This window comes from Lepidochelys kempii, chromosome 7, assembly GCF_965140265.1.
Source record: "Lepidochelys kempii isolate rLepKem1 chromosome 7, rLepKem1.hap2, whole genome shotgun sequence".
NCBI lineage: Eukaryota > Metazoa > Chordata > Testudines > Cheloniidae > Lepidochelys > Lepidochelys kempii.
In genome coordinates, this window is record NC_133262.1 from 37,712,184 (window position 1) to 37,736,503 (window position 24,320).

General features: G+C 40.6%; 1 protein-coding gene across 13 annotated transcripts in view; it reads left to right on the plus strand.

The window, feature by feature from the left end:
- The window catches only part of RAF1 (Raf-1 proto-oncogene, serine/threonine kinase), a 96,949-nt gene that overhangs the window by 65,480 nt on the left and 7,149 nt on the right, over positions 1-24,320 (plus strand). For 10 of the 13 annotated variants that reach the window (XM_073352235.1, XM_073352233.1, XM_073352230.1 and 7 more), the window contains 6 exons: positions 5,067-5,151; positions 6,268-6,444; positions 8,679-8,725; positions 11,560-11,678; positions 23,494-23,625; positions 23,807-23,935. In XM_073352235.1, the coding sequence (XP_073208336.1) occupies positions 5,067-5,151; positions 6,268-6,444; positions 8,679-8,725; positions 11,560-11,678; positions 23,494-23,625; positions 23,807-23,935 (689 nt within the window). The remainder of the gene's footprint in view (positions 1-5,066; positions 5,152-6,267; positions 6,445-8,678; positions 8,726-11,559; positions 11,679-23,493; positions 23,626-23,806; positions 23,936-24,320) is intronic. The other 3 variants (XM_073352242.1, XM_073352243.1, XM_073352240.1) reach the window with 2 other exon arrangements.

Sequence of the window (24,320 nt, forward strand, 5' to 3'; positions counted from 1 at the left end):
CCTCAAAGCACAGAAGTTCAAGGTGGTTACTCTGTCAGTGATCATTCCAGCATTAGAGAAAGGAGGCTGGTTCTTGGCCCTCAACCTTCAGGATGCATACTTCCACATTTTCATCATACCTAGTCACAGATGTTACCTCAGATTCATGCTAGGCCAGGACTACTATCAGTACAGAGTACTCCCTTTTGGCCTCTCATTGACCCCCAGGGTATTCTCCACGGTCCTCTCAGTAGTGGCAGCCCACTTAGTCTCTCAAGGCTTTGTGATTTATCCTTACCTGGACTTATCCTTACCTTCTCAGGGTATGGTCCTTCACAGAAGCCCAAGCAGTCACTCACACCACGCTGGACCTGTTTCAGAATCTGGGCCAAGAGATCAACAAACAAAAGTCAACTTTAGCACCAGTACACCTGAAGGCATTCTCCCTCATCACGGATTCCAGTCTCTCCTTGTTGATAGAGACAGCACAATTCAGTCCCCAAATTTTGGCCAGACATTGCCTCCAGCTCCTGGGGCACATGGCCATGGGCACGTTTGTTGTTGCTCATGCCAGACTACACAAGATGCCTCCAAGCATGGTTCGGTTCGGTTTACAGGCCAAACAGAGACCCCAGACCACATAAGCAAACTTCTACGTCTACCAGAGTCAAGCAATCTGTAGACTGATAGAAGGACCCAGTAAATGTCTGTATGGGAATCCCATTTGTTCAGTCTTCCCCATCTCTACTTTTGCCCACTGATGCATCCGTCTTAGGATGGGGTGCACATCTCAGTGGTTACACAATACAGGGCAAATGGTCTCCAGCAGAGGCATGCCTCCATATCAACCTGCTCAAACTCAGAGCAGTCAGAAATGTGTGCGTTCACTTCCTCCCGCTGATGAAACAAACACACACACATCATAATGAACTATATGGCCTGCATGTATTACATAAACTGACAGGGAGGCACCAGGTCTCATTCCCTGTGCATAGAGGCATTAAAACTATGGAACTGATGCTTCTCCCACAATGTCTTAATATCAGCGGCCTACCTACCAGGAGTATGTAGCATGATGGTGGACAGTCTCAGCCATAAATTCCCATGCCGACCACGAATGAGAGATAGATTTGGTGGTACTCTACGACATATTCTGACAGTTGGGGACATTGGTAATAGACCTGTTCGCTACTTACTGGAACAAGAAATGTCCACAGTATTGCTCCAGAGTGGGGATTGGACGACACTCGGAGAGACACACTCCTCCTCTCATGGGACAAGGGCCTTCTTTATGCCTTTCCCCTGTTCCTTCTATTACTGAAAATCCAGCTGAAAATGAAAAGAGAAAAAGCAAACATCATACTGATTGCGCCCACATAGCCCAGACAGACGTGGTACCCTTACCTATAACAGCTGGCATTATGTCCACTGATGACTCTTCCAGTCACTCCTCACCTCCTGTTGCAGAACAAGAGATGCACTCTATCCCAACCTATGGATTCTGTGCACCAGGTGGGGGTAGGCAGGCGCAGCCCAGCGGGATCCTAGTATGGAGGGGCTTAGTATGGGGGGGATCCAGGTTTGGGGTGAGAGGTTTGGGTGGGGCAATCTGGGTGCAGGCATCTGAGCGGGAGATCTGGATGCACAGGGGCTCTTTGGGGGGGTTCTGGGTGCAGGGGCAATGGGAGTTTGCAGGGGATCCAGGTGCATGTGATTGGGGCTTAGCGGGGGGGTCTGGGTGTGGGGAGATGCGGTTCAGTGGGGGTGGATCTGGGTGTGGGGAGCTTGGGGGCAGGTCTGGGTGCTGGGGGAGTGGGCCTTGATGGAGTGGGGGTCCTGGTGAAGCTGGTTGGGGCTCAGTGGGGTGAAGGTCTGGGGGTGGGCAGCTCGTTCTGGGGGTCTAGGTGTATTGGGGTAGTGCTTGTCAGGATGAGAGTTCAATGGGCTTGCTTAACAGGGGGAGCTCTAGCTCTTGCTGAGGGGATGCTGCATTCTGGGCTTCTGCTTACCTCCATAATTCCCTTATACCCTTTTTTCCCCCATCTCATGCAGGACCCCACTAAGCGCATTAGGTTGGCAGAATGCATCCTCAATACCGTGGCTAGCATCGACTCACGGAGTGGTGCACTGTGGGTAGCTATCCCGCAGTCCTCACTGCCCATTGGAATTTTGGGCTAAGCTCCCAATGCATGATAGGGCAAAAACATTGTCACAGGTGGTTTTGGGTACATGTCGTCAGTCTCCCTTCCCTCCCTCCCTCCCTCCTTGAAAGCAACGGCAAACAATCATTTCACTGCTTTTTTTCTGGGTTATCCGTGCAGATGCCATAGCATGGCAAGCCTGGAGCCCGCTCAGCTGCACACTGCTTTTGTGAGCATTGTAAACACCTCGCACATTATTCTGCAGTATGTGCAGAGACTAGCTAGGAGCCGCCAGTATGAGGAAGATTGTGAGGAGGACATAGACACAGACAATCCTGAAAGCATGGGATGTGGCAATTTGGATATCATGACAGCACTGGGGTATGTTGATAGAGTGGAACGCTGATTCTGGGCCTGGCAAACAAGCACAGACTGGTGGTTCTGCATAGTGTTGCAGGTATGGGATGATTCCCAGTGTCTGCAAAACTTTTGCATGTGTAAGACCACTTCCATTGAACTTTGTGAGTTACCTTCCCCCGCCCTGAAGTGCAGGAATGCCAAGATGAGACCTGCCCTGACAGCTGAGAAGTGAGTGGCAGTAGTCCTGTGGAAGCTTGCAATGCCGGACTGACTATATTAAGGATGGCATTTCCCCCACAGAAATGGGAATAGATTTAGGAGCAAGAGTGGATAAATGTTATGATAAAAGAGCTCCATTGTGAAGCCAGGGTATAGTTCTGAACTGCAACTGTTAGTGATAGTATAATGGTTGCCCTGTTTTTAGTACTATGTGTGAGAGGAGGGCAGAGGAAAAAGGGGGTTAGCTGGAGGCTGTGAAAGACTCCAGTGGGATTCTTTACAAAAAAGCTCTTGTAGGAAGATATTGGTAGATATTGCTCCAGTACTGTGGCTAATTCAAAAATAAATATGAGTTAAGTAGAGAAGATGGTCAGCCAACAAATGCTTACTTTTCTTGTGTTGAATCCATGGACAGCGGGTATCATAGGGGGTAGGCTGTGCCTTCCCAAACAGCCTAGCGTTGCCTTGCCCACACTCTGCACCCAACCCAGGCCCCATCCTGCGGTTCCCAGAGTGCTCTGACTTGGAGGTTGGCTGGGGCTGGTTGGCCTGCCTCCTATAGGGAGGAGTCAGGACCAGGAATGCTGTTGCCTGGCTGCCCGGAGGACTGGGGCTGACTGCCCTGCCTGGCCACCGGGAGCATTGCCACCTGGTGCTAGGACTGGGGTGTGTGGTTGGGGTGCTCTGGGCTCCAGTGGGGGAGGGGAGCAGGGCCTTGGATACAAGGGGAGGTGCTGGGGGCTAGCCTCCCTTGGCAGCTGGGTCACGGGCCGCCCATGTTTGTATCCCTTTCCCCCTCTCTTTTATTTATTTATTTCTAGATTGAAGGCTCCTCAGACCAGCGAGACTCTTCCTATATGTTTGTATAGCATTTAGCAAAATGGAGCCCCAATCCCGGGTGGGGCTTCTGGTCACTACAATAATACAAATAATAATGGTGATTTAAAATAACACACAGAACATGAAAAATACTATTAATATCCATTTCTATATATGGAACACCTGCTGTGTAGCTGAAAGGATTGTGGAGACTTTTCCTCAAAGAACCGGTCAGAACTTTTGGAGATTAATCTTTTTCTAAAGGCAGGAGAGACCATCTTGGAAAAATCGTTAATTTGCCATTATGATTGCAGATAAGCCTGTGCCCGTTGGGGCTTTGTTTAACGTAGGTGGTTTGGCAATGTTAAATAGGAGTAACCTTAAAACTGTGTGAGGTGCATCAAACAGGCCTATCATCAGGCAGGTCCTTAGGTTTACTTATGTACAGATTAGGCCAGCCAGCTTCCTGCAGTTCTATTTGACAAGAGGATTACAACCATTCTCACCCTCATGAGGCCCTGCCAATACAAGATTATTCCCTCCAGCATATTCTAATGTGCAATGTACAGTCTAATGTTAAATGAGTGTAACTTTCACTACTTCCCTGGAGGGACTGATGGTCCCTGCTTTAAAAATTCCTCCTTACATTCATTTGCTCAGCATCGTACCATTATTATTGTACTTTCTTGAATCATATTTGTCTCCCTCTTTGTTTACCCAAGTAATATAATTATAAACAGCTGACCCTGGATATCAGTCTTCCCATACATAAACTAAATTGCTGCTTAACTTTGGTCTTTGTTTATATTCCTGCAGCAGGTGCAGAATCCAAACAGGTGCTCATGTTCAAGTTAATTTGAATTCGCTTTTCAAGTAATATTTTGTAATATGCTGTATCAAATGGTTAAAGAACTGATGCACTATTACTCTTCCTTTGTCCACTAATTCTGTAATTCAAACATTAAAATCATGGTTTATTCTGCTGTCCTCTAGACATTAATTTTGAGGGAATAAAAGTCTAATTCTATTAACTTCTCTGTACTAAAACTGGGAAGAGGGAAGAGAAATGAGAATTTGGGTTCCTGACAGAAATCTATTGAATACAGTGGATACAGTGCTTGAAACAATGTGCTGAGGATGCATTTCTCCCCAAATAGCTCTTATTTAGAAAAACAACTTAATTGGTTTCCCCTAGATTAATAACTAAACTGTTTATACCTTCAGATTTAAATATGTTGTACAGTGGCCTTTGTTTAAGATCACATATGTGGTCCCATCAGCCGGTTACTAACCATTTAATAATAAAGAAACCCTTTTCAAGTAGTTAGAAAAAGACTGATCTTCTATTTGAGGTTACCTGATACCATCTCCACCAAATGAGTTGTATGAAAATACAAAAGTCTGTTTTGTCCGTGGACCTCTCTCTGTACAAATTACCAAAGATGTATTATGCAGAAATTTCAGAATTTTTAAGTTTAGAGGTGATAAAGCTGCTCTAAAAGACTGTTATAAAGGTTACCAACAATATTGTGTTAAATGTATTTGCAGGAGATGTAGCAGTGAAGATATTAAAGGTTGTAAATCCAACCCCAGAACAGTTTCAGGCCTTCAGAAATGAAGTGGCTGTATTAAGGTGAGCTGATAACATGGACTTGCATAATTTTGTATTTACTGAATTTTCTGTACAGTATGTGGTACAGTGTTTCCTGCTATGGACTGTAAATTTACTGCCTTTTGAGTGCCAGCTTATCACATGGTGCAGGATAATAGAGGTACTGGTCAGTTTTGAGACCTTTATAATTTTCAATACCTCATTTATTATCCCTTGTACTCTTCTTTCTAAGCTAAATAGTATTAACATTTGTAATCCCTTGTCATATATGAACCTTGCCATAATTTTGTTGCCATTCTCTGGAACTCTTGAATCTCATCACTTTTAGGTAAGTTGATTGATACTGGACAGAATATTTGAGATGAAGGTGTGCCTTTTTATATAATGTAATAGTATTTTCTGTACTTCTAAAATCCATTCCCTAGTCAACTCAGAAAACCTCTTTGCTTTAATTACTGCCTATGCAGTGTCCAATATCATTGATCCATCAATAATGATGAAGTAGAAACCCTGTAATTAAGAGTCATTTTATGTGTTTGGGACTAGCTTTTTTTTCCTCCATTTAATTATTTTACACTATGAAGTTAAAAGTGTCCGCTATCATGCTGCGTAATGCTCCACTGTATTTAAATCTGTCATTTTCTCATGTCTCTCTAGTCTTTTCTGTGAACCAGAACAATTTGATGTCATCTGCAAACTGCAGCTTGACCTTTTGATACCATTTCAGTTAACTTTTCCAGAGTTCTTTAACATAGAAGAGAGGGATAATTTGCCTTTACAGAAGCTGTAGTAGTTTGATTCTGTCACGTTATACTTAAGTATTGTATTAATCTGTCTTTACTTGGACTCTGACGTAACTTTATTGAAACTAAGAAGAAACATTTTAAAGTTAATAATTGGTAGGGTTTTTTTTAAAAAACATGCCTGCTATCTTTCCTGTTTTTAAGATGTAATTGTGGTATGTTGTTTTCTAAAAATAACATCTTGCACATATGCATCCACATGCTCCTCAAATAATTTTTTTAAACTCTAGATCTAAATACGTTGATGTCTCCTTAGCCAAGAATACATTTCAGGGAACTTTACAAATGTTTAAAAGAAGATATATGTTCTTTTCCTTTCCACTTCTTCCATTAGGAAGACCCGGCATGTTAATATTTTGCTGTTCATGGGCTACATGACTAAAGATAATCTGGCTATTGTTACGCAGTGGTGTGAAGGGAGCAGTCTGTATAAGCACCTGCATGTACAAGAGACCAAGTTCCAAATGTTTCAGCTCATTGATATTGCCCGACAGACAGCACAAGGAATGGAGTGAGTAGGATTAGAAATTGTCTATTCTGATCTGTCGACCTTCTTTAGGAGCAACTAATACATAAAAGAAACATTGTCCTAATGTATAATAGATATTAACATGGTACCAAACCCTCAAAGAGTTACAGTAGAACATCAGATTTATGAACAGTTCGGGAATGGAGGTTGTTCGTAACTCTGAACAAAATGTTATGGTGGTTCTTTCAGAAGTTTTCAATTGAACATTGACTTAATACAGCTTTGAAACTTTACTATGTAGAAGAAAAATGCTGCTTTCCCTTTTTTTTTTTTTTTAAAGTAATTTACGTTTAACACAATACTGTATTTTCTCTTTTTTTGTTTTGGGTCGCTGCTGCTTGATTGTGTACTTCCGGTTCCAAACGAGGGGTGTGTGGTTGACTGGTCAGTTCGTAACTCTGAGGTTCTCCTGTGTACAAATTATTAGGGAAGATAATGTTGTTTGGGGACTGAAAGTCTGAATAACATTTTAGAAATTTTAATGTTTCAGAGCTTCTTAAAAACACAATTTAAAATCCTCCTGTCATATAATTTAAAATGTACATTTGTATTATACACAAAAAACTGGAGAAAAATAGCATGTGATCATGTAATCAAAGACCGTATCCTAACGCATATGCACAAGATGATTTGAATTAAGGTTGCATGGGAAATCTTAATTCTGGCATTTCCTAATGTTTGAGTGCCCGATTCTGCAAACTTAACGTTTTTCTAATGTAGATTTTTTTCTACTTTCCAAGGCTTTTAAAAAAGCAAACTGAAAAAACAAAGTCCACCATGTGGCATTATATTGATACGCGTGTATGTTCTCAGCAGTGGTGGAACTTTTAGATCTGCCACTCAGACCTCTGCCACTTGTGCTAATGGAGTAACTAATAGGTTCTCCTCTTTGTGCACCAGCACTAGAGGAGGTGGAGCACAGGCTTTGCCACAGGGTTTCATAGATATTTGCTGACACCAAAGAAATGGTGAGACTCAAGGAATCTTGGCTGTGTTCTGAGTTTTGGAGGAAATTGTTTCTAGTAGTCAGAGACTCTTCCACCCCATCCCCTCCAACCTGTGCCTGTCCTGTCTCTGCCCCACCCCAGTCCATTCTGTTTGCCTACCCAGTCCACGCTTCTCATCCCGGTCCCAGTATGCTTACCTTGCATAGTCTAGTCCTAGTCTCCCTGTGTGGGTTCTATCAAAAATCAAATCCATTTTTATGTATAGAAAAGTATCTTAAATTAGTAACCTTTTATGTAATAAAAATTAAGGAAGTTAATTTGATTTAAAAAACAGTGAAATATATTTACAGTTTTTGCTAGGCAGATAGTTTGTGTAAATTTTGGCTCAGAATAAATTTTAAAACCAAATTGTAAGCAACTAAAAAAATTAATATAGAAAATCCCTGCAGTTTCTTATATATTTACAGTGGTGCCAGTATGCCTTTATAATTATCTGTCAGCACAGGTTGCAGGAAGATTACAGTAAGTTTAAAAATTCTTGTCGGTGCTGCGTGACATTTAGATAATCTTTTCTTTCTTGCTCTTAAATCTGAGACACAGGATAACACTGTCATACAGCCTTTCAGAGATGGGGGCAGTTCACAAATTTTCAGTATGTTTTTAATTAGCAATGTGTGCAACGTTTGGTTTGCTTTGCAGAGAAGCAGCTGGAAGATATAGTTTAACCTTTAGTTTATCGGCAGACAATTTTAAGCTGATTTCAACCTCACTAGTGTAATTTTGGGTTGATGTAGGTTAATGGAATGCAATATTAGGTAAAGATAATTTTACATTAGTGGTGAGTTGCATCCCTTTCTTTGGCTGTTCTAAAAGAAAAGATACTGACCAATTCATGTGGAAAGGAATGACACAGTTCTTATAGTATTTTCTCATTATTGAAGGCAAATGTTGATACGTAAACAGCAAATGGGGCATAAGCACAAAAAGAACTTTATGGAGAACGTACAGAAATGATGGTTATTTTCTGTTTTTAGTCTTGTGGACTGGTAAAATTAAATACATGCTATGAAGCCAAAGGGCGTTTAGGACCAAGTTTTAAGTTTAGAACAAGTTGAACTATAACCCTAAAACACTTAGTGATATAATCTTATAATTTATTCAGGTAGCTTTTGTAAAAAAATTTATTTAGACTAAATTTGGTTTGCCAAATTAGTATAAATATATATGTAACAATTGATATATTTTTAAAACATTTTTTTCTTTTCACAGCTATTTACATGCAAAGAATATCATCCACAGAGACATGAAATCAAATAGTATCCTTTCTCTAATTCGTCAAATTTCCTTTAACTGTTTAAATTGGTATCAGACTGATGACTGAATATAAATACTCTGAAGGTCTTCCTGTGAAGTTGAAACATCCTAGTTAAAATTACAACAATTAAAAAAACAAACCAAAAAAAAACCAGTTCTCTTTCGTGATCAAGAGGAAGTCATTCTCCAGCCAGGTAAGGATGTATGGAATATATATTTATACACTTTGTCTTTCTTACCTGTGTTCATATACAATCTTGGGATGCAAACCTGGCCTATTCTAATCTAATTGACTTCCAGTATAGCCCCAGCTTCAAAAGATAATTTAGGACAGAAATTAGACTCTTGTTTTGATTACTTTCACATGGGATTAGATGACCAAAAACACAAAAAATCTGGAAACTTCTGGTGGAAACTGAGCCAAAAATCTTCTTGATTCTAAAATTGGGAAAGGAAAATGTATAATGAACTTGACTATTATGTTCCTAGCAGCATACCTGTTGAATAATTCATACTAAATAAAGATTCTGCAGTTTCCTTTTGCATGTCACTTTTCTTTTCTTGATATGTGAGGCTTATGTGTAGGTAATTTAAAAGAAAATTCTATTCTAGGAGCTTAGTTTATGAACTGAATATCTGGCAAATCTCTGGCTTATGAACTTCATACAAGTCTCTGGCTTTGAAACTACCAAGTAGAATGTTGACTGAAACTGGCAAAATAACAAACTCAAACTTGCCTCAGCAGAATGTAGGGGGGGGAAGCTGTTTTCTTAAATGGCAGAATTTCTACAAAGATAACTTCAGTTGTTCAGTAAACAAATGAGTGTTGATGTTTTCAATGAGGATGAAAGACTAATCATTTTAAGTGTAAAATTGCTATTGATACATTTATAATTGCAACTATCTTTTATATCATTTTATTTCAGTCTGCTTTTCCCCTCGAGTTCACCAGATATCATAAGAAGAGTAAGGGATAGCTCTCTCTGACACATCTATAGAATCTTCCAGAATATTAGATTTTTTTAATCAATTCTTGAATTAGATTTTGAAGTGTGTTTTTCCTTCTGGAACAATACCACTACTAAAGAACATATTGGAGCTGTTAATGATTGGTATACTGTGTAAGACTTATATCCCATGCTACAGACTGTAGATCTCTCAATTGAGTGACATTCTTAAATTAAGCTTCTTGGCACACCCCCCCAACAATGAGCACCAGATAGATGAGTTTAATTTGGTTTCTGTTTCCAGTGATAAATGTTTCCACTTATTTTGAATTCTGTGATAAACTGTGTGCTTTTTTCACCTACTTAGGTATATATGCAGATACAGACATGAACTGTTGTGAGAGTTATGATCTAAACTTAGCTATGGTAGAGATGAAAGGCTAGTTACTCCTGGGGGAATTCTGCACCACTGCATGTGCATAATTAATTAGCTGTGCATATTTTTTATTTTTTTGTGCAGAAAAAAGCTTCTGCTGGAAAGTTGTTGCAGTTCCACCTTTTGCACACCAGAGGGCGCCTTGGCTCTAGAACAGAGCAGCTGCTCCCAGCCAGCTAGGGAAGAGAGAGAGCCTGCATTCTTCACAGTGCCTATTGGGCTAGGTCAGGAGACGGGCTTTGGGGGAGACAGTCCTCATGGTGCTGCTGAGGGGAGGGGATCAGACTGGCTCATAAGGGCTTGTGCGTGAGGACAGACTAGGGGGATGAATGGGAGTGGAGGCGCAGGGCCATGCAGGGGGAGGGAGGAACAGGCCCACATGGTGATGGGGGAGGGGGTGCAGAGCTACATAGGGATGGGGGTGGCTGAGTGGGACACATGGGGATAGAGGGGAAGGAGTGTCTGGGGGTGGAGGGACACGTGGACAAGGGGGTGCAAGGACACATGGGGATGGGGGGAGTGGGTGTCTTAAGTGGGGGTGGAGGGACACATGTGGACAGGGGCAGATGTGACTGACTGAATGAGAGACACTAGGGGTCAGCCAGGGTCTGCATGGGGGAAGCTCCCTAACAATCCCTGCCTGCCCCCCCCCCCAAAAAAACCCCAAAACAAAAACCTGTTCCATGCTTTTCCCACCCAAACCCAGCTACCCTCCAAGTTCACACTCAGGCTCCTTCCCAGCAATTACTTCCCTCTCCCATAGCTCCTCTGTTACCCCGACATCCCCCAAGCCTTTGCACTGCTTCTGAGGGGTGTTGGAAATATGGTTCTGTATTGTAGTTTAAATGAATTATTACTCCGAGTTCTGTATTAATATGCGTAGTAAGGAATCTATTTGTCAAAAAACATTTCCTGAATCTTTTTTGTTGTCTGTATTGTTGCAGACATACTTGGTATTTTGAAATAAATGACCAAAAATAATTGAAACTGGTGTGATTATATAGTTTTATTTTGACAAATAAAATATGCAGAATTTTTCAGAATTTGAAAGTATTGTGTGCAGAATGCTTAATTTTTTGGCGCAGAATTCCCCCAGGAGTACCTAGTGCACTAAACAATAATACTGAGCCATCTCCTATAGTTATTCCAGCCCCTCTGCTAAAATATTTGCATTTTCCCTGAGTGTTAGTTATGTTAGTGTAGGCACAATAAATATGAATAAAATGAAAGGGGAGGTATTTGGGATTATATTTATTTCAAAGCTAGGAAAATGTTTTTAACTACCACCTATTGAGGTAATGCATGAAATGAATCAGAGCAAATACAGAAACTGGGCAAAACTCTTGGCCCACTGACTGGAATGTGAGAAAAACGAAACCATTTGGTAAAGGTGATAGAAAATCCAGTCTGATTTACACAAAATTTCTGCAGAAGTTCCTAAACAACCTTTTAGATATATTTCTTCATGAAGGCCTCACAGTGAAGATAGGAGATTTTGGTCTGGCCACAGTAAAATCCAGATGGAGTGGGTCTCAGCAGGTGGAACAGCCTTCCGGTTCAATCCTCTGGATGGTAAGAAAAATACTTGCTGATTTTTTTAATTCTGCCTCGTTTATGTGCAAATTCAAAATGTTTTGTCAGTGGGAGAATAATCTGATTCAAACTGTTTTGATAATATGCAAAATTATACCTTAAATAAAACAAAGGGAAATTGCAAATAAATACGTAAATAAATCTCTCTCTCTCTCTCTCTCTCTCTCTCTCTCACTCACACACACACACACTCTCTCTCTCTCTCTCTCTCTCTCTCTCTCTCTCTCTCTCTCTCGTTAATTAGCTAATTGCTTAGTCAAAGGTACTTTGTTGTTCCAAAGCATGTAAGTTCCTTTGGGTACTTGATCTCTTATCCATGGAGATGTGGGCGTCCTGTGTTTCCTTATTTCGGTGCTCACGTCTGAGAATGGTTTACCAGCATAGAACAAATGCTGCTGTCAGTCCTGCAAGTGTCATTTTTTTAAAAATGGTTTTGATAGGACAGCAAAATATTTGCTTTACCTAAAGGGTTGAAAGAGTCAGAATTCTTTAGAACAGTTTGGCATTTTGCTTGTATTGTGCTTCAAAATATTTTTTTTTTTTAAATCATCCATTCTGGCACATTAGGCTCCAGTAAGCTTCAGCCGTTGCCATATAGCAGAAATGTTAATTATTCTAATTTTTAGAAAATATGCAGATTATTAAAATTATTAATTTTTGTTCCCTTGGTGTGATGGGATTTTAAAAAATGTTGAGTGTTGCTGGATTAGTATTTTATTGTGTTTCTGTAAAGCCCCTGTAGTGATTTTGTTGGCACTACTTTAAAAATATCATTCTAGGTCAGTGGTTCTCAAAGCTGGTCTGCCGCTTGTTCAGGGAAAGCCCCTGGCAAGCCGGACTGGTTTGTTTACCTGCCGCGTTCACAGGTTTGGCTGATCGCGGCTCCCACTTCCCGCAGGCCCATTGGCCTGGAGCGGTGAACCGCAGCCAGTGGGAGCCATGATCGGCCGAACCTGCGGACGCGGCAGATAAACAAACCGATCCTGCCCGCCAGGGGCTTTCCCTGAACAAGCGGCGGACCGGCTTTGAGAACCACTGTTCTAGGTGACTTTGAGCAAATGAGTGTCTCTACCTTTCAGTCAACTCATAAAGAACATCCTGTGCTACTATACAGATAATTTTTTTTTTTTTATGAAGCTACTCATGGGCAATCCCTGTTGCTAATATGCATACTTGCATATTCTTGTAATGTATATCCCTACTGCATACATTCAATATAGTAGACTTGGCAGGACATGAGAATTTTTTGTTTTCCAACTCAGCATCTGTGGAGTGTATTTGTTTTGACTTTTGATTAAATTGGAAATATTTTTTTCCTGAACCACTTGGAGGGAGTAACATGTGTATAACTTACTGTACCTTTGAAAGAGGGTCACACTGTGGGGGAAATATTTATGTGCCCTCCTTTGATGCTCTATTTACTACTTAAATGCATTTTGCTAATCAAGTTGCAGTGGGGGAGGTTTAGATTGGATATTAGGAAAAACTTTTTCACTAAGAGGGTGGTGAAACACTGGAATGGGTTACCTAGGGAGGTGGTAGAATCTCCTTCCTTAGAGGTTTTTAAGGTCAGGCTTGACAAAGCCCTGGCTGGGATGATTTAACTGGGAATTGGTCCTGCTTTGAGCAGGGGGTTGGACTAGATGACCTTCTGGGGTCCCTTCCAACCCTGATATTCTATGATTCTATGATCTGTTTAGTTTTCTCCCCATTTGATTTTGCAAAGAAGTTGTAAGGCGCTTTGTGAAAGATATGATATTGCTACCAACACATGGTGTGGTTTCATTACTGGATCAAACAGAGTGACGTGAGAGAGGATGCGTTCTTATTAATGTACACATCTTGAATAATAGCAAGAGAGAAATAGAAATAATAGTAAAGTGAATTGCTTTTTATCTAAATATTCTGTCTCAAATATGAAATTACCTTTTTACACAGTTCCTATGTTGGGTTGTATTGATCAGTTCACTTAATTCTGATTCATGGCTCTGGCTCTTTCTTACCTTTTTCAATGTTTCCTACTTGTATATACTGCTTTCTAACAAACTGAAACCAATAAGTGAATTTTTTTTAAAGGAATTGCAATTCCTGTTAGCACTATGGACCAAAACTACCCTTGTGTCAATAGTTGATATCTATGAGGACTCTTGTAGCATATATTGACAGAAGAGGGTATAATTAACACTATTTAGGCATCTCATGCTTCTATTAAGATTCCTGTCTGTAAAACTAGGATATAGAATAGTAAGTGTTGTCTTTCTTCTTTTATACAAGCAAGAGTAACAATACCTTATAGAGTGTTTTCTCTACCATTAAATGCCAGTTCTAAGGAAATATAGACAAAGTAGTATTAAGTTTGAAACTTGCAAGTAAGGAACAGAAATTTAAGGCTTCTTCTCTATCCTCTTCACACCCTGTTGTTCATAGAAATTTCACTGCACACTGATGGTCCCCTTCTTTACCTAGGCATAATGCAACAAGTCATTATATCCCCACCCTTGCTTTTGTGGCTTGCATCAGCTGCTAAATGTTACTTGAGTATAGGATTTTGTTACTACTTTGGCATAATGCTTGCAGCATGTTCGCTGCTTGCAATGGACTGGAAAAATTGGACTCCTGTTGAAGATTGATGTAAGTTTACTTAAGTGTTACATAACTTTGTTCTTGGCTAATGGCAGAACATGCGATATCAGAACAGCTGGACATAGTTTGCAGCTTTAAAGTAGTCTATGTAATCATGCAATCCATGTGTAACAAACAAAATGGATGTGAATTCAAATAGCTGCCGTTTAGCCATAAAAGGCGTCAACTGCTTTTTGGCTCTGATCTTGCAATCCCCCTACTCATTCAAGCAGTCCTTACTCATGAAAAAATACTCCCGAAATTCATTCGGTTGTGGTACTTGTTTTAAGGACTGATCATCTGAATAACACTTTGCCCTTTACAATCTAATGATTGCATAGTTTCACACTTCCTTAAACTTAGAAAACGTGCTCTGGATTGTATTCAACTGTACATTTTAGGTTTTTGTATTGTTCTTGGTATATCTTGTGTATTTCAGTCAACCAAAACTGTAAGATTGTGAAGGTAGAGAGTTCTTCCCTCCTTTTAGTAGTTTTTAATATGTGGCGTGCTGTTTTGGTATCAAATTTGCAAATAAAATCTAAATAATTTGTACTAGACAGTTATTGCTCTGACACTGGAAAGTGCATGTGCTGTGATCATTTTGAATGATGATTTTCAGCTACATCACAACTTCAAGATAGCATAGTTTTGCATTCTCTGAGATTATAGTCCAATACTTTATGGGTTGCTATATTTCAACGTTCCTTCCAAAGCTGAACTCTTACTAGGCTATAATGTATTGACAGTTAATTCCTTTTCTGTCTTTTTTTTTATTCATGTCCAGGTTTATCATGCCCTATATTAATGCTAAATACATATGTTCGTAGCATCAAGAACTTGACTAAAGAGCCCTAAAGAATTAGGTACTACAATGATGGGCACTAGAGAAAACCGATAGGATATGGCTGAACACTTAGGATTGACAATTTTTGGCATTTAGAGTTTTAACTTTAATGTTTAAAGAGCAAGGATTATATGAAGTTTTCTTTAGCATTTGGCATTCATGTGATATGTTTTCTCATAAACAGTTAAGTTTTTTAAATCGATAGGTTTAAATTAGTTCTAGGAAATAAAAATATTACACAAAAGAAAGGGGGAGTAAAGCTTTTATGAAGCATTGCATTTTTGGTACAATTTTCTGTTTGCTATTATGTTTTAGATTATTTGTATACTTATCTTCCATAAACAAATCTTAGCCAAGCATCCTTGTATTCTTAACAAACATTTCCTGGTTTTTCTCAGACCACAAATCTAGAGTAACAATGAAGACTGCCAGCCCATATTAACACCAAGAGCTTACATTTAAAGTAACACTTGCAGGTAGTCTAATACTAAAATTCAGGACTGTTAAAATGTGTTAATTAAAATATTTAAAATTCAGTAAATCTTTGAGTTAAATTATTCCGAGGCAGTGTGAATCTTTCAGTGTTGTCTTAGAACATAATCTGGAAAATGATATTGACCAATCTTTTTTCATTGTGAAAACTGAGTGAAGGTTTTAAAAAAAAAAAAAAAAAGAAAAGAATATAAATGATGAAAGTGAAAACTTTGTTAAAATGTTTCAAATTAATACTCTAAGGAGTTGGGTAAGAAACTTTTTTTCCTTTTTACCTGATAATGGACATTTATTATTAAAGGACCACTAAAATTTTTATATTTAGTACTCTTAGGAGCTCTGTGGGTTTTTTTTTTTTTGACATATTTGACATGTTGTTCCAATAAGATTTATTTTGCTAGATTTCATTTTATGAAGGAAAGATGTAAGACTGAATCCTAACACTCGCAAAAGTGAAACTTGAAGGCTGTTTGAAATTTTCCTTTCAATTTGGCTTAGACTTTACAGATCATCAATAAAGTACATTTTCTAAACTTTTCTATAGGTCTTCGATTAAATTCAAATATCTATTCTGATGATTTTGTGTCAGAATCAGTAAGTTATATTCTAGCAAATTCTCAGCCAGGAAGCATTACTTACAACTCTCTTGCAGGAGCTGAAAAGGTTTCTGTTATGCATAAAGGACCCAATTTAGGGTTCGATTGTGCTCCTGTTGATAGCAGAACAAGGCATTTACTGAGATTTTATTGTTGCTGTCATAAGTACAATTTTCTGTTTAATTAGAACACTTTGTTCATTTACTCTGAAGGGAAAGGGAATACTTGACACTGATTTAAGTGGCAAAAGACCAAATGCTTTGGTTTTTGCCTATATATTCCAAATAACCCACACTTGGAAACTGAAATAGCATAGAAGGAACACTTGATGGGGGAAAAATATTTCTCTGCCATTGTAGAGGAATTCACAAGGATGAGTCTGGCTTTTCAGACTTTGTGAACTGGGGCCAAGATTTGGGCACTTCCTAGTTCTTATTTTAGGCTGTCTGCAGATTCAGGAAGACAGCACTATATTGATGGATTTGGTTCTCACTTGGAACTTTTATCTTTGTAACCATAAGGGGTAGAAACATGAAAGCTTAGGTTATTCAGCAACTTCTGGTAAGTCCTTATTAGCAACTAGCTCAGGGGTGAACAAACTTTCTGGCCCGAGGGCCACATCTGGGAATAGAAATTGTATGGTGGGCCATGAATGATCACAGAATTGGGGTTGGGGTGCATGAAGGGGTGAGGGCTGTGGTTGGAGGGGCAGGCTCTGGGGTGGGGCCAGAAATGAGTTCAGAATGCAGGAGGGGGCTCTGGGCTGAGATGGGGGAGAGGAGTACCGGGGGGGGGGGGGCAGGGAGGAGTGAGGGCTTGGCTGGAGGTACGGCCTCTAGGGTGGGGCTGGGAATGAGGGGTTTGGGGTGTAGGAGGGTGCTCTGGGCTGGGATCAAGGGGTTCAGAGGGCAGGAGGGGGATCAGGAGGTTAGGGTGCAGGGAGAGGCTCAGGGGGCGCAGGGTCCAGTCAGCGCTTACCTCAAGCAGCTCCCGGAAGCAGTGGCATGTCCCTTCTCCCGCTCCTATGCGAGGCATGTTCTGGCGGCTCTGCATGCTGCCCTGTCTGCAAGTATCACCCGTGCAGCTCCCATTGGCTGCAGTCTCAATGGGAGCTGCAGGGGCAGCACTTGGCATAGGGCAGTGTGCAGAGCGGAGGCCCCTGATTGCCCCTATGCGTAGGAGCTGGAGGGGGGGCCATGCTGCTGCTTCCGTAGCTGTGTGGCATGGCCCCTGACCCTGCTCCCTGGCTGGAGCACTGGAGCAGGGCAAGCCCCAGACCCTGCTCCCCAGCTGGAGCTCAAGGGTCAGATTAAAACAGCTGGCTGGCCGGATCCAGCCTGTGGGCTGTAGTTTACCCACCCCTGAACTAGCTGTTGGCAAGTGGATTTGTCAGGCTCTGTTGAGAAAGCAAGTTATACACATAAAGATAGATGTCAGAGTAGCAGCCGTGTTAGTCTGTATTCGCAAAAAGAAAAGGAGTACTTGTGGCACCTTAGACACTAACCAATTTATTTGAGCATAAGCTTTCGTGAGCTACAGCTATGCATCCGATGAAGTGAGCTGTAGCTCACGAAAGCTCATGCTCAAATAAATTGGTTAGTCTCTAAGGTGCCACAAGTCCTCCTTTTCTTTTTACACATAAAGATGGTGCTACTTTTAGAACATACAGTTTTTAATACTAAAATATATTAGCCTCTAGGTACTCTTTAAAGAACTTTTAGAATTAAACATAGGTAGACATAGATTTGTATGACTTTCTGGATCTATTCACTAATGAATAACTTCATAGTATTGTTAGTTAACCTGATGATGAAATGTTTTCCACAGAGCAGAGGGCTGCTTTCATCAAGATGGAGCATTCAATTCTTGGTTTGATAGCCTCCACTAGTCACACCTTATAGTAAAGCTTGAGGGCAGTTGTGGCCTGCACTTTGACTACCTCTGTTGTCAAGACTCATGAAATATCAGTATTCCCGTGTGGGTTTTTTTGGTTATACCAACGTTCTTAGGGGTCCAAATTCATCTTTGTTGTAGATTAGGGGAGACCTGCCCTTTCTTTGAGGAATATCGTTGTTTTTATCCTTTCCTACAGTATTGGCCCTTTGTAGTAGCTGATATCCTCATGCATGTCAGTGGCGTGACAATTTTTTCTGAACAGTAATATCTATTTTGCTACTTTTACACACCACTGTGGAACTTTGGAATCAATCCGTGTTATGCAGTGGTTCTCAAGATGTCAGCCTCCACCCCAAATCCTGCTTTCCCTCCAGCATTTATAATGGTGTTAAATATATAAAAAGTGTTTTTAATTTATAAGGAGGGGTTGCACTCAGAGGCTTTCTATTTGAAAGGGGTCACCAGTACAAAAGTTTGAGAACCACTGCTGTTATGTGTGTATAAAAAAGTTCTGCCACAGAATCCAAGATTTTTTTTTTAAATTTTAAAACAAAAACATCCATGTTTCTAGTCCTCATGATTGTGAAGAAAATCGGGAAAACTTGAATGGAGTATAAACCAATGCTGTTTTATTCAAGTCTGCAAACCACCTGAAACAATAGCACTGAGAATTTTGAATCACCCCATTCATTTCAACAGGTTAACTTAGAAATGTAAAAAAATACAGTGAGATGGAAACATGTATCATTGTGTCAATACTTCAGTTCCAAATAGCTTCCCTCTCCAAGTGTGAAAAGCTCTAACTTTCTTAATTCCACTGATGAATTCTGTAATGCATTTAATCCAAAAAAACAGCTCTGTGGATCAGGTGACTGCTTGGGCTCTCTCAAGCCCATGTGACCCCGTGGCTCTGAGTTTAGGTGGCTAGACTGAGTCTCTGCTTCAGCGGCAATATCCACATTGGTATTCTTAGCATGCTTGGTCACTCCCCTCATCCCTACCCCAGACCAAAAAAAAAAAAAAATTTGGTAGAAGGTTTCTGAAGAAATTGATCAAGGAAAGCTATTTAGTGGTTTATGTCTGGGTTTATGAGAGCAGAATCATTCAGCCATGTTTCTTTCAATCAGTTTCTGGCTGCATTTGTCAGGGCACAAGTTGATTTTATTTCTGTGTTTTGTAGTGGCTCTAGCATACCATCTGTTCTTTTTTTTCAACCTTAACTTTACATTCTTTTACAAACATTTCTTCATTGTTAAATATTTGCAGTATAAATTCTATTAGGGAATAAAAGTCTGCTGATTATATCAACTGCTGATTTGTGAATAGGAACGCATGTACTCATAGAGAAGCCTCATATTGATGGTATTTGTCATCATGAAAAAAGAATGATTAGTCAGTCAACTTGAAAATCACATTTCTGAAACTTGTATGCCTACATTTATTACAAATAGCACATTCAATTATTATACTTGAAAGAGATTGGTGGTGTTGGGAGAGGAAGATTTCTTTAGTTTGTTAACTTTGAACATTTTTGTGTGTTAGGAAAGCAGAAAAACATTAGGAGTCTTTTGAAACAGAATTTAAAAACTTCCCCTGCACTTCTGTACATCTTATTTAGGGGGTAGGTGCTGTCAAACTTAAAATGAGTCAATTTTAAAAAATTCAATTGATAATAGAAAAGGAGTACTTGTGGCACCTTAGAGACTAACCAATTTATTTGAGCCTAAGCTTTTGTGAGCTACAGCTCACTTCATCGGATGCATACTGTGGAAACTGCAGAAGACATTATATACACAGAGACCATGAAACAATACCTCCTCCCACCCCACTCTCCTGCTAGTAATAGCTTATCTAAAGTGATCGCTCTCCTTACAATGTGTATGATAATCAAGTTGGCCATTTCCAGCACAAATCCAGGTTTTCTCACCCTCCGCCCCCCCCCCCCCCACACACACACACACAAACTCACTCTCCTGCTGGTAATAGCCCATCCACTCTCTTTACAATGTGTATGAAAATCAAGATGGGCCATTTCCAGCACAAGATCAAATCCGCACAGACACACCCCTGGAACCCCGACCTGGGATATTCTATCTACTACCTAAGATCCATAAACCTGGAAATCCTGGGCGCCCCATCATCTCAGGCATTGACACCCTGACAGCAGGATTGTCTGGCTATGTAGACTCCCTCCTCAGGCCCTACGCTACCAGCACTCCCAGCTACCTTCGAGACACCACTGACTTCCTGAGGAAACTACAATCCATCGGTGATCTTCCTGATAACACCATCCTGGCCACTATGGATGTAGAAGCCCTCTACACCAACATTACACACAAAGATGGACTACAAGCCGTCAAGAACGCTATCCCCGATAATGTCACGGCTAACCTGGTGGCTGAACTTTGTGACTTTGTCCTTACCCATAACTATTTTACATTTGGGGACAATGTATACCTTCAGATCAGCGGCACTGCTATGGGTACCCGCATGGCCCCACAGTATGCCAACATTTTTATGGCTGATTTAGAACAACGCTTCCTCAGCTCTCGTCCCCTAATGCCCCCACTCTACTTGCGCTATATTGATGACATCTTCATCATCTGGACCCATGGAAAAGAAGCCCTTGAGGAATTCCACCATGATTTCAACAATTTCCATCCCACCATCAACTTCAGCCTGGTCCAGTCTACACAAGAGATCCACTTCCTGGACACTACAGTGCTAATAAACAATGGTCACATAAACACCACCCTATACCGGAAACCTACTGACCGCTATTCCTACCTACATGCTTCCAGCTTTCACCCTGACCACACCACACGATCCATCCTCTACAGCCAAGCTCTGCGATACAACCGCATTTGCTCCAACCCCTCAGACAGAGACAAACACCTACAAGATCTCTATCAAGCATTCTTACAACTACAATACCCACCTGCAGAAGTGAAGAAACAGATTGATAGAGCCAGAAGAGTTCCCAGAAGTCACCTACTACAGAACAGGCCCAACAAAGAAAATAACAGAACGCCACTAGCCGTCACCTTCAGCCCCCAACTAAAACCCTTCCAACACATTATTAAGGATCTACAACCTATCCTGAAGGATGACCCAACACTCTCACAAATCTTGGGAGACAGGCCAGTCCTTGCCTACAGACAGCCCCCCAACCTGAAGCAAATACTCACCAACAACCACATACCACACAACAGAACCACTAACCCAGGAACCTATCCTTGCAACAAAGCCCGTTGCCAACTGTGCCCACATATCTATTCAGGGGAGACCATCACAGGGCCTAATAACATCAGCCACACTATTAGAGGCTCGTTCACCTGCACATCCACCAATGTGATATATGCCATCATGTGCCAGCAATGCTCCTCTGCCATGTACATTGGTCAAACTGGACAGTCTCTACGTAAAAGAATAAATGGACACAAATCAGATGTCAAGAATTATAACATTCATAAACCCCTCGGAGTACATTTCAATCTCTCTGGTCACGCAATTACAGACATGAAGGTCGCTATCTTAAAACAAAAAAACTTCAAATCCAGACTCCAGCGAGAAACTGCTGAATTGGAATTCATTTGCAAATTGGATACTATTAATTTAGGCTTAAATAGAGACTGGGAGTGGCTAAGTCATTATGCAAGGTAGCCTATTTCCCCTTGTTTTTTCCTACCCCCGCCCCCCCCCCCCCTCAGATGTTCTGGTTAAACTTGGATTTATGCTGGAAATGGCCCACCTTGATTATCATACACATTGTAGGGAGAGTAGTCACTTTGGATAAGCTATTATCAGCAGGAGAGTGAGTTTGTGTGTGTGGTTTTTGGAGAAAAAAAAAAGGGGGGTAGGGGAGAGAAAAATCAAGGTGGGCCATTTCCAACACAAATCCAGGTCCCCCCCCCTTTTTTTTTCCCCCAAAAACCACACACACAAACTCTCTCTCCTGCTGGTAATAGCTTATCCAAAGTGACCACTCTCCCTACAATGTGTATGATAATCAAGGTGGGCCATTTCCAGTACAAATCCAGGTTATCATACACATTGTAAGGAGAGTGATCACTTTAGATAAGCTATTACCAGCAGGAGAGTGGGGTGGGAGGAGGTATTGTTTCATGGTCTCTGTGTATATAATGTCTTCTGCAGTTTCCACAGTATGCATCCGATGAAGTGAGCTGTAGCTCCCGAAAGCTTATGCTCAAATAAATTGGTTAGTCTCTAAGGTGCCACAAGTACTCCTTTTCTTTTTGCGAATACAGACTAACATGGCCGTTACTCTGAAACCTGTCAATTGATGATGTTCCTTTTAAATACAGTGCCCTGTGGTCTCTGGCATCAGGATGTTAAAACAGAAAGACAGTTTATCATGGGAATCCACTCCCTCCATCAGGCTTGGAACTATTGGATTTTCTGCCTTTTTCCCCCAAGTCTTGGAGGCTGATACGTTATTCTTCTTTCCTCCAACCCCTTTTAACAACAGTACAAAGGCCAAAGACTGGTACCTATGAATCACAACACATGCTCTAATTCTGTTAGTTTTTAAATGAGTGATTAAGACACAAAAAAGTTCCTTAAAATATAACGTTTGGTGTTTATATGAAAAAACTAAAAGAAAAGCAAGAAAATAGGTGAAGTATAAAGATGTGTGTGGCTTCCACAGGGAATGTGGGTGTATTATTTTAGTACATGTCCACTGTTGGGAAAAACTCCCATTTTTCACTCCACTTACTTAGTAGCTTTAAAAGGTTAGTAGAATATGCTGGGCCCTGCATTATGTTGTTCTCTGATCCCAAGCCTGATCAATATATGTGCGCAACTATCAATGATATGTGAAAATACATATGTTTGTGGCAAAGTGAGAAATTCTGCAGAGAAATTTTTTTGTTTTGTTTTTATTTGCCTGTCTGGACATCAGGACCTGTGCAGATTTACTGAAACCATGTACAGGCTGCTGTTCTTTTCAGCAAAGCAGATTGCTCCTTCTGTCGTCTTGGTTATTTTAGTTTATAAATTGACAATGATGGAACTGAACCAGTAATTATGCTTAATTTTGCCGCTTTACATGTACAATAGTATACTAGGAGTAAGAATAGTAAGTATTTTACCTAATGGTAAACTGTTAAATGTGAACGTTGCTTCTCTGTTAGTTATCATCCAGTGTAGTGGGTTTGATCCACTGTGAGGCAAATTGCATAGTTACCAAAATCTGTCATAGCTATAGTTATTTTTAAAATTCCTTTACTAGAGTAGAAAGTTAACAACTTATCCTGTGTCTTAAGCTAATGTTGTTTTCTTCCAGTTAATGTAGCTGTTAATTTGGTTTTTTTGAAAGGCACCAGAGGTGATCCGGATGCAGGATAATAACCCATTTAGTTTTCAGTCAGATGTCTACTCCTATGGAATAGTATTATATGAACTGATGACAGGAGAACTGCCATACTCCCATATTAACAACCGAGATCAGGTGAGAAACATTCAACTCTGGTATAATGCATTGTATTTCTGGGGAATATGCAATCTGTTTACTGAATGTGTGCAAAAGTGTTTACATTTTATGTTTTTAACTTGTATTAGGATTTTCCCTGGGATATATAGTTTATGTAGACACTATAATAATGTGGTAAATCATCTTAAATTAATACCAGCAGTGTCAATGCACAGCTAGCCACATCCGAGGGACGTGCTGGCCGCCGCTTCCCACAGCCCCCATTGGCCTGGAACGGCGAACTGCGGCCAGTGGGAGCTGCGATCGGCTGAACCTGCAGAAGCTGCAGGTAAACAAACCGTCCTGGCCCGCCAGCGGATTTCCCTGACGGGCTGCGTGCCAAAGGTTGCTGATCTCTGATCTATACCATGGACAGGATACTTCCTGGCATACCAGAACTTTATAAAGTGCTCCGTGGGTTTATTCAAGTGATCAGTATTCTGTGGTGTTAGAGTAGTAAAGTTGCAGCAGAGCGCTGTAGTGAATTATCATACTGCTGCTGAATCTTAGCAGAGACGTGAGAACTCCTCTAATTTCAATCATGGGCCTTTTGGCCTAATGAAGTTCTAGTTTGAGCCTATTTATAAAGAAAATTTTATTAATTGCAGTTGTCTAGATTTTCTACCAGGAAGGTAATGTTATACCAATAAAATAAAAGCCAGCAGGATCTTATT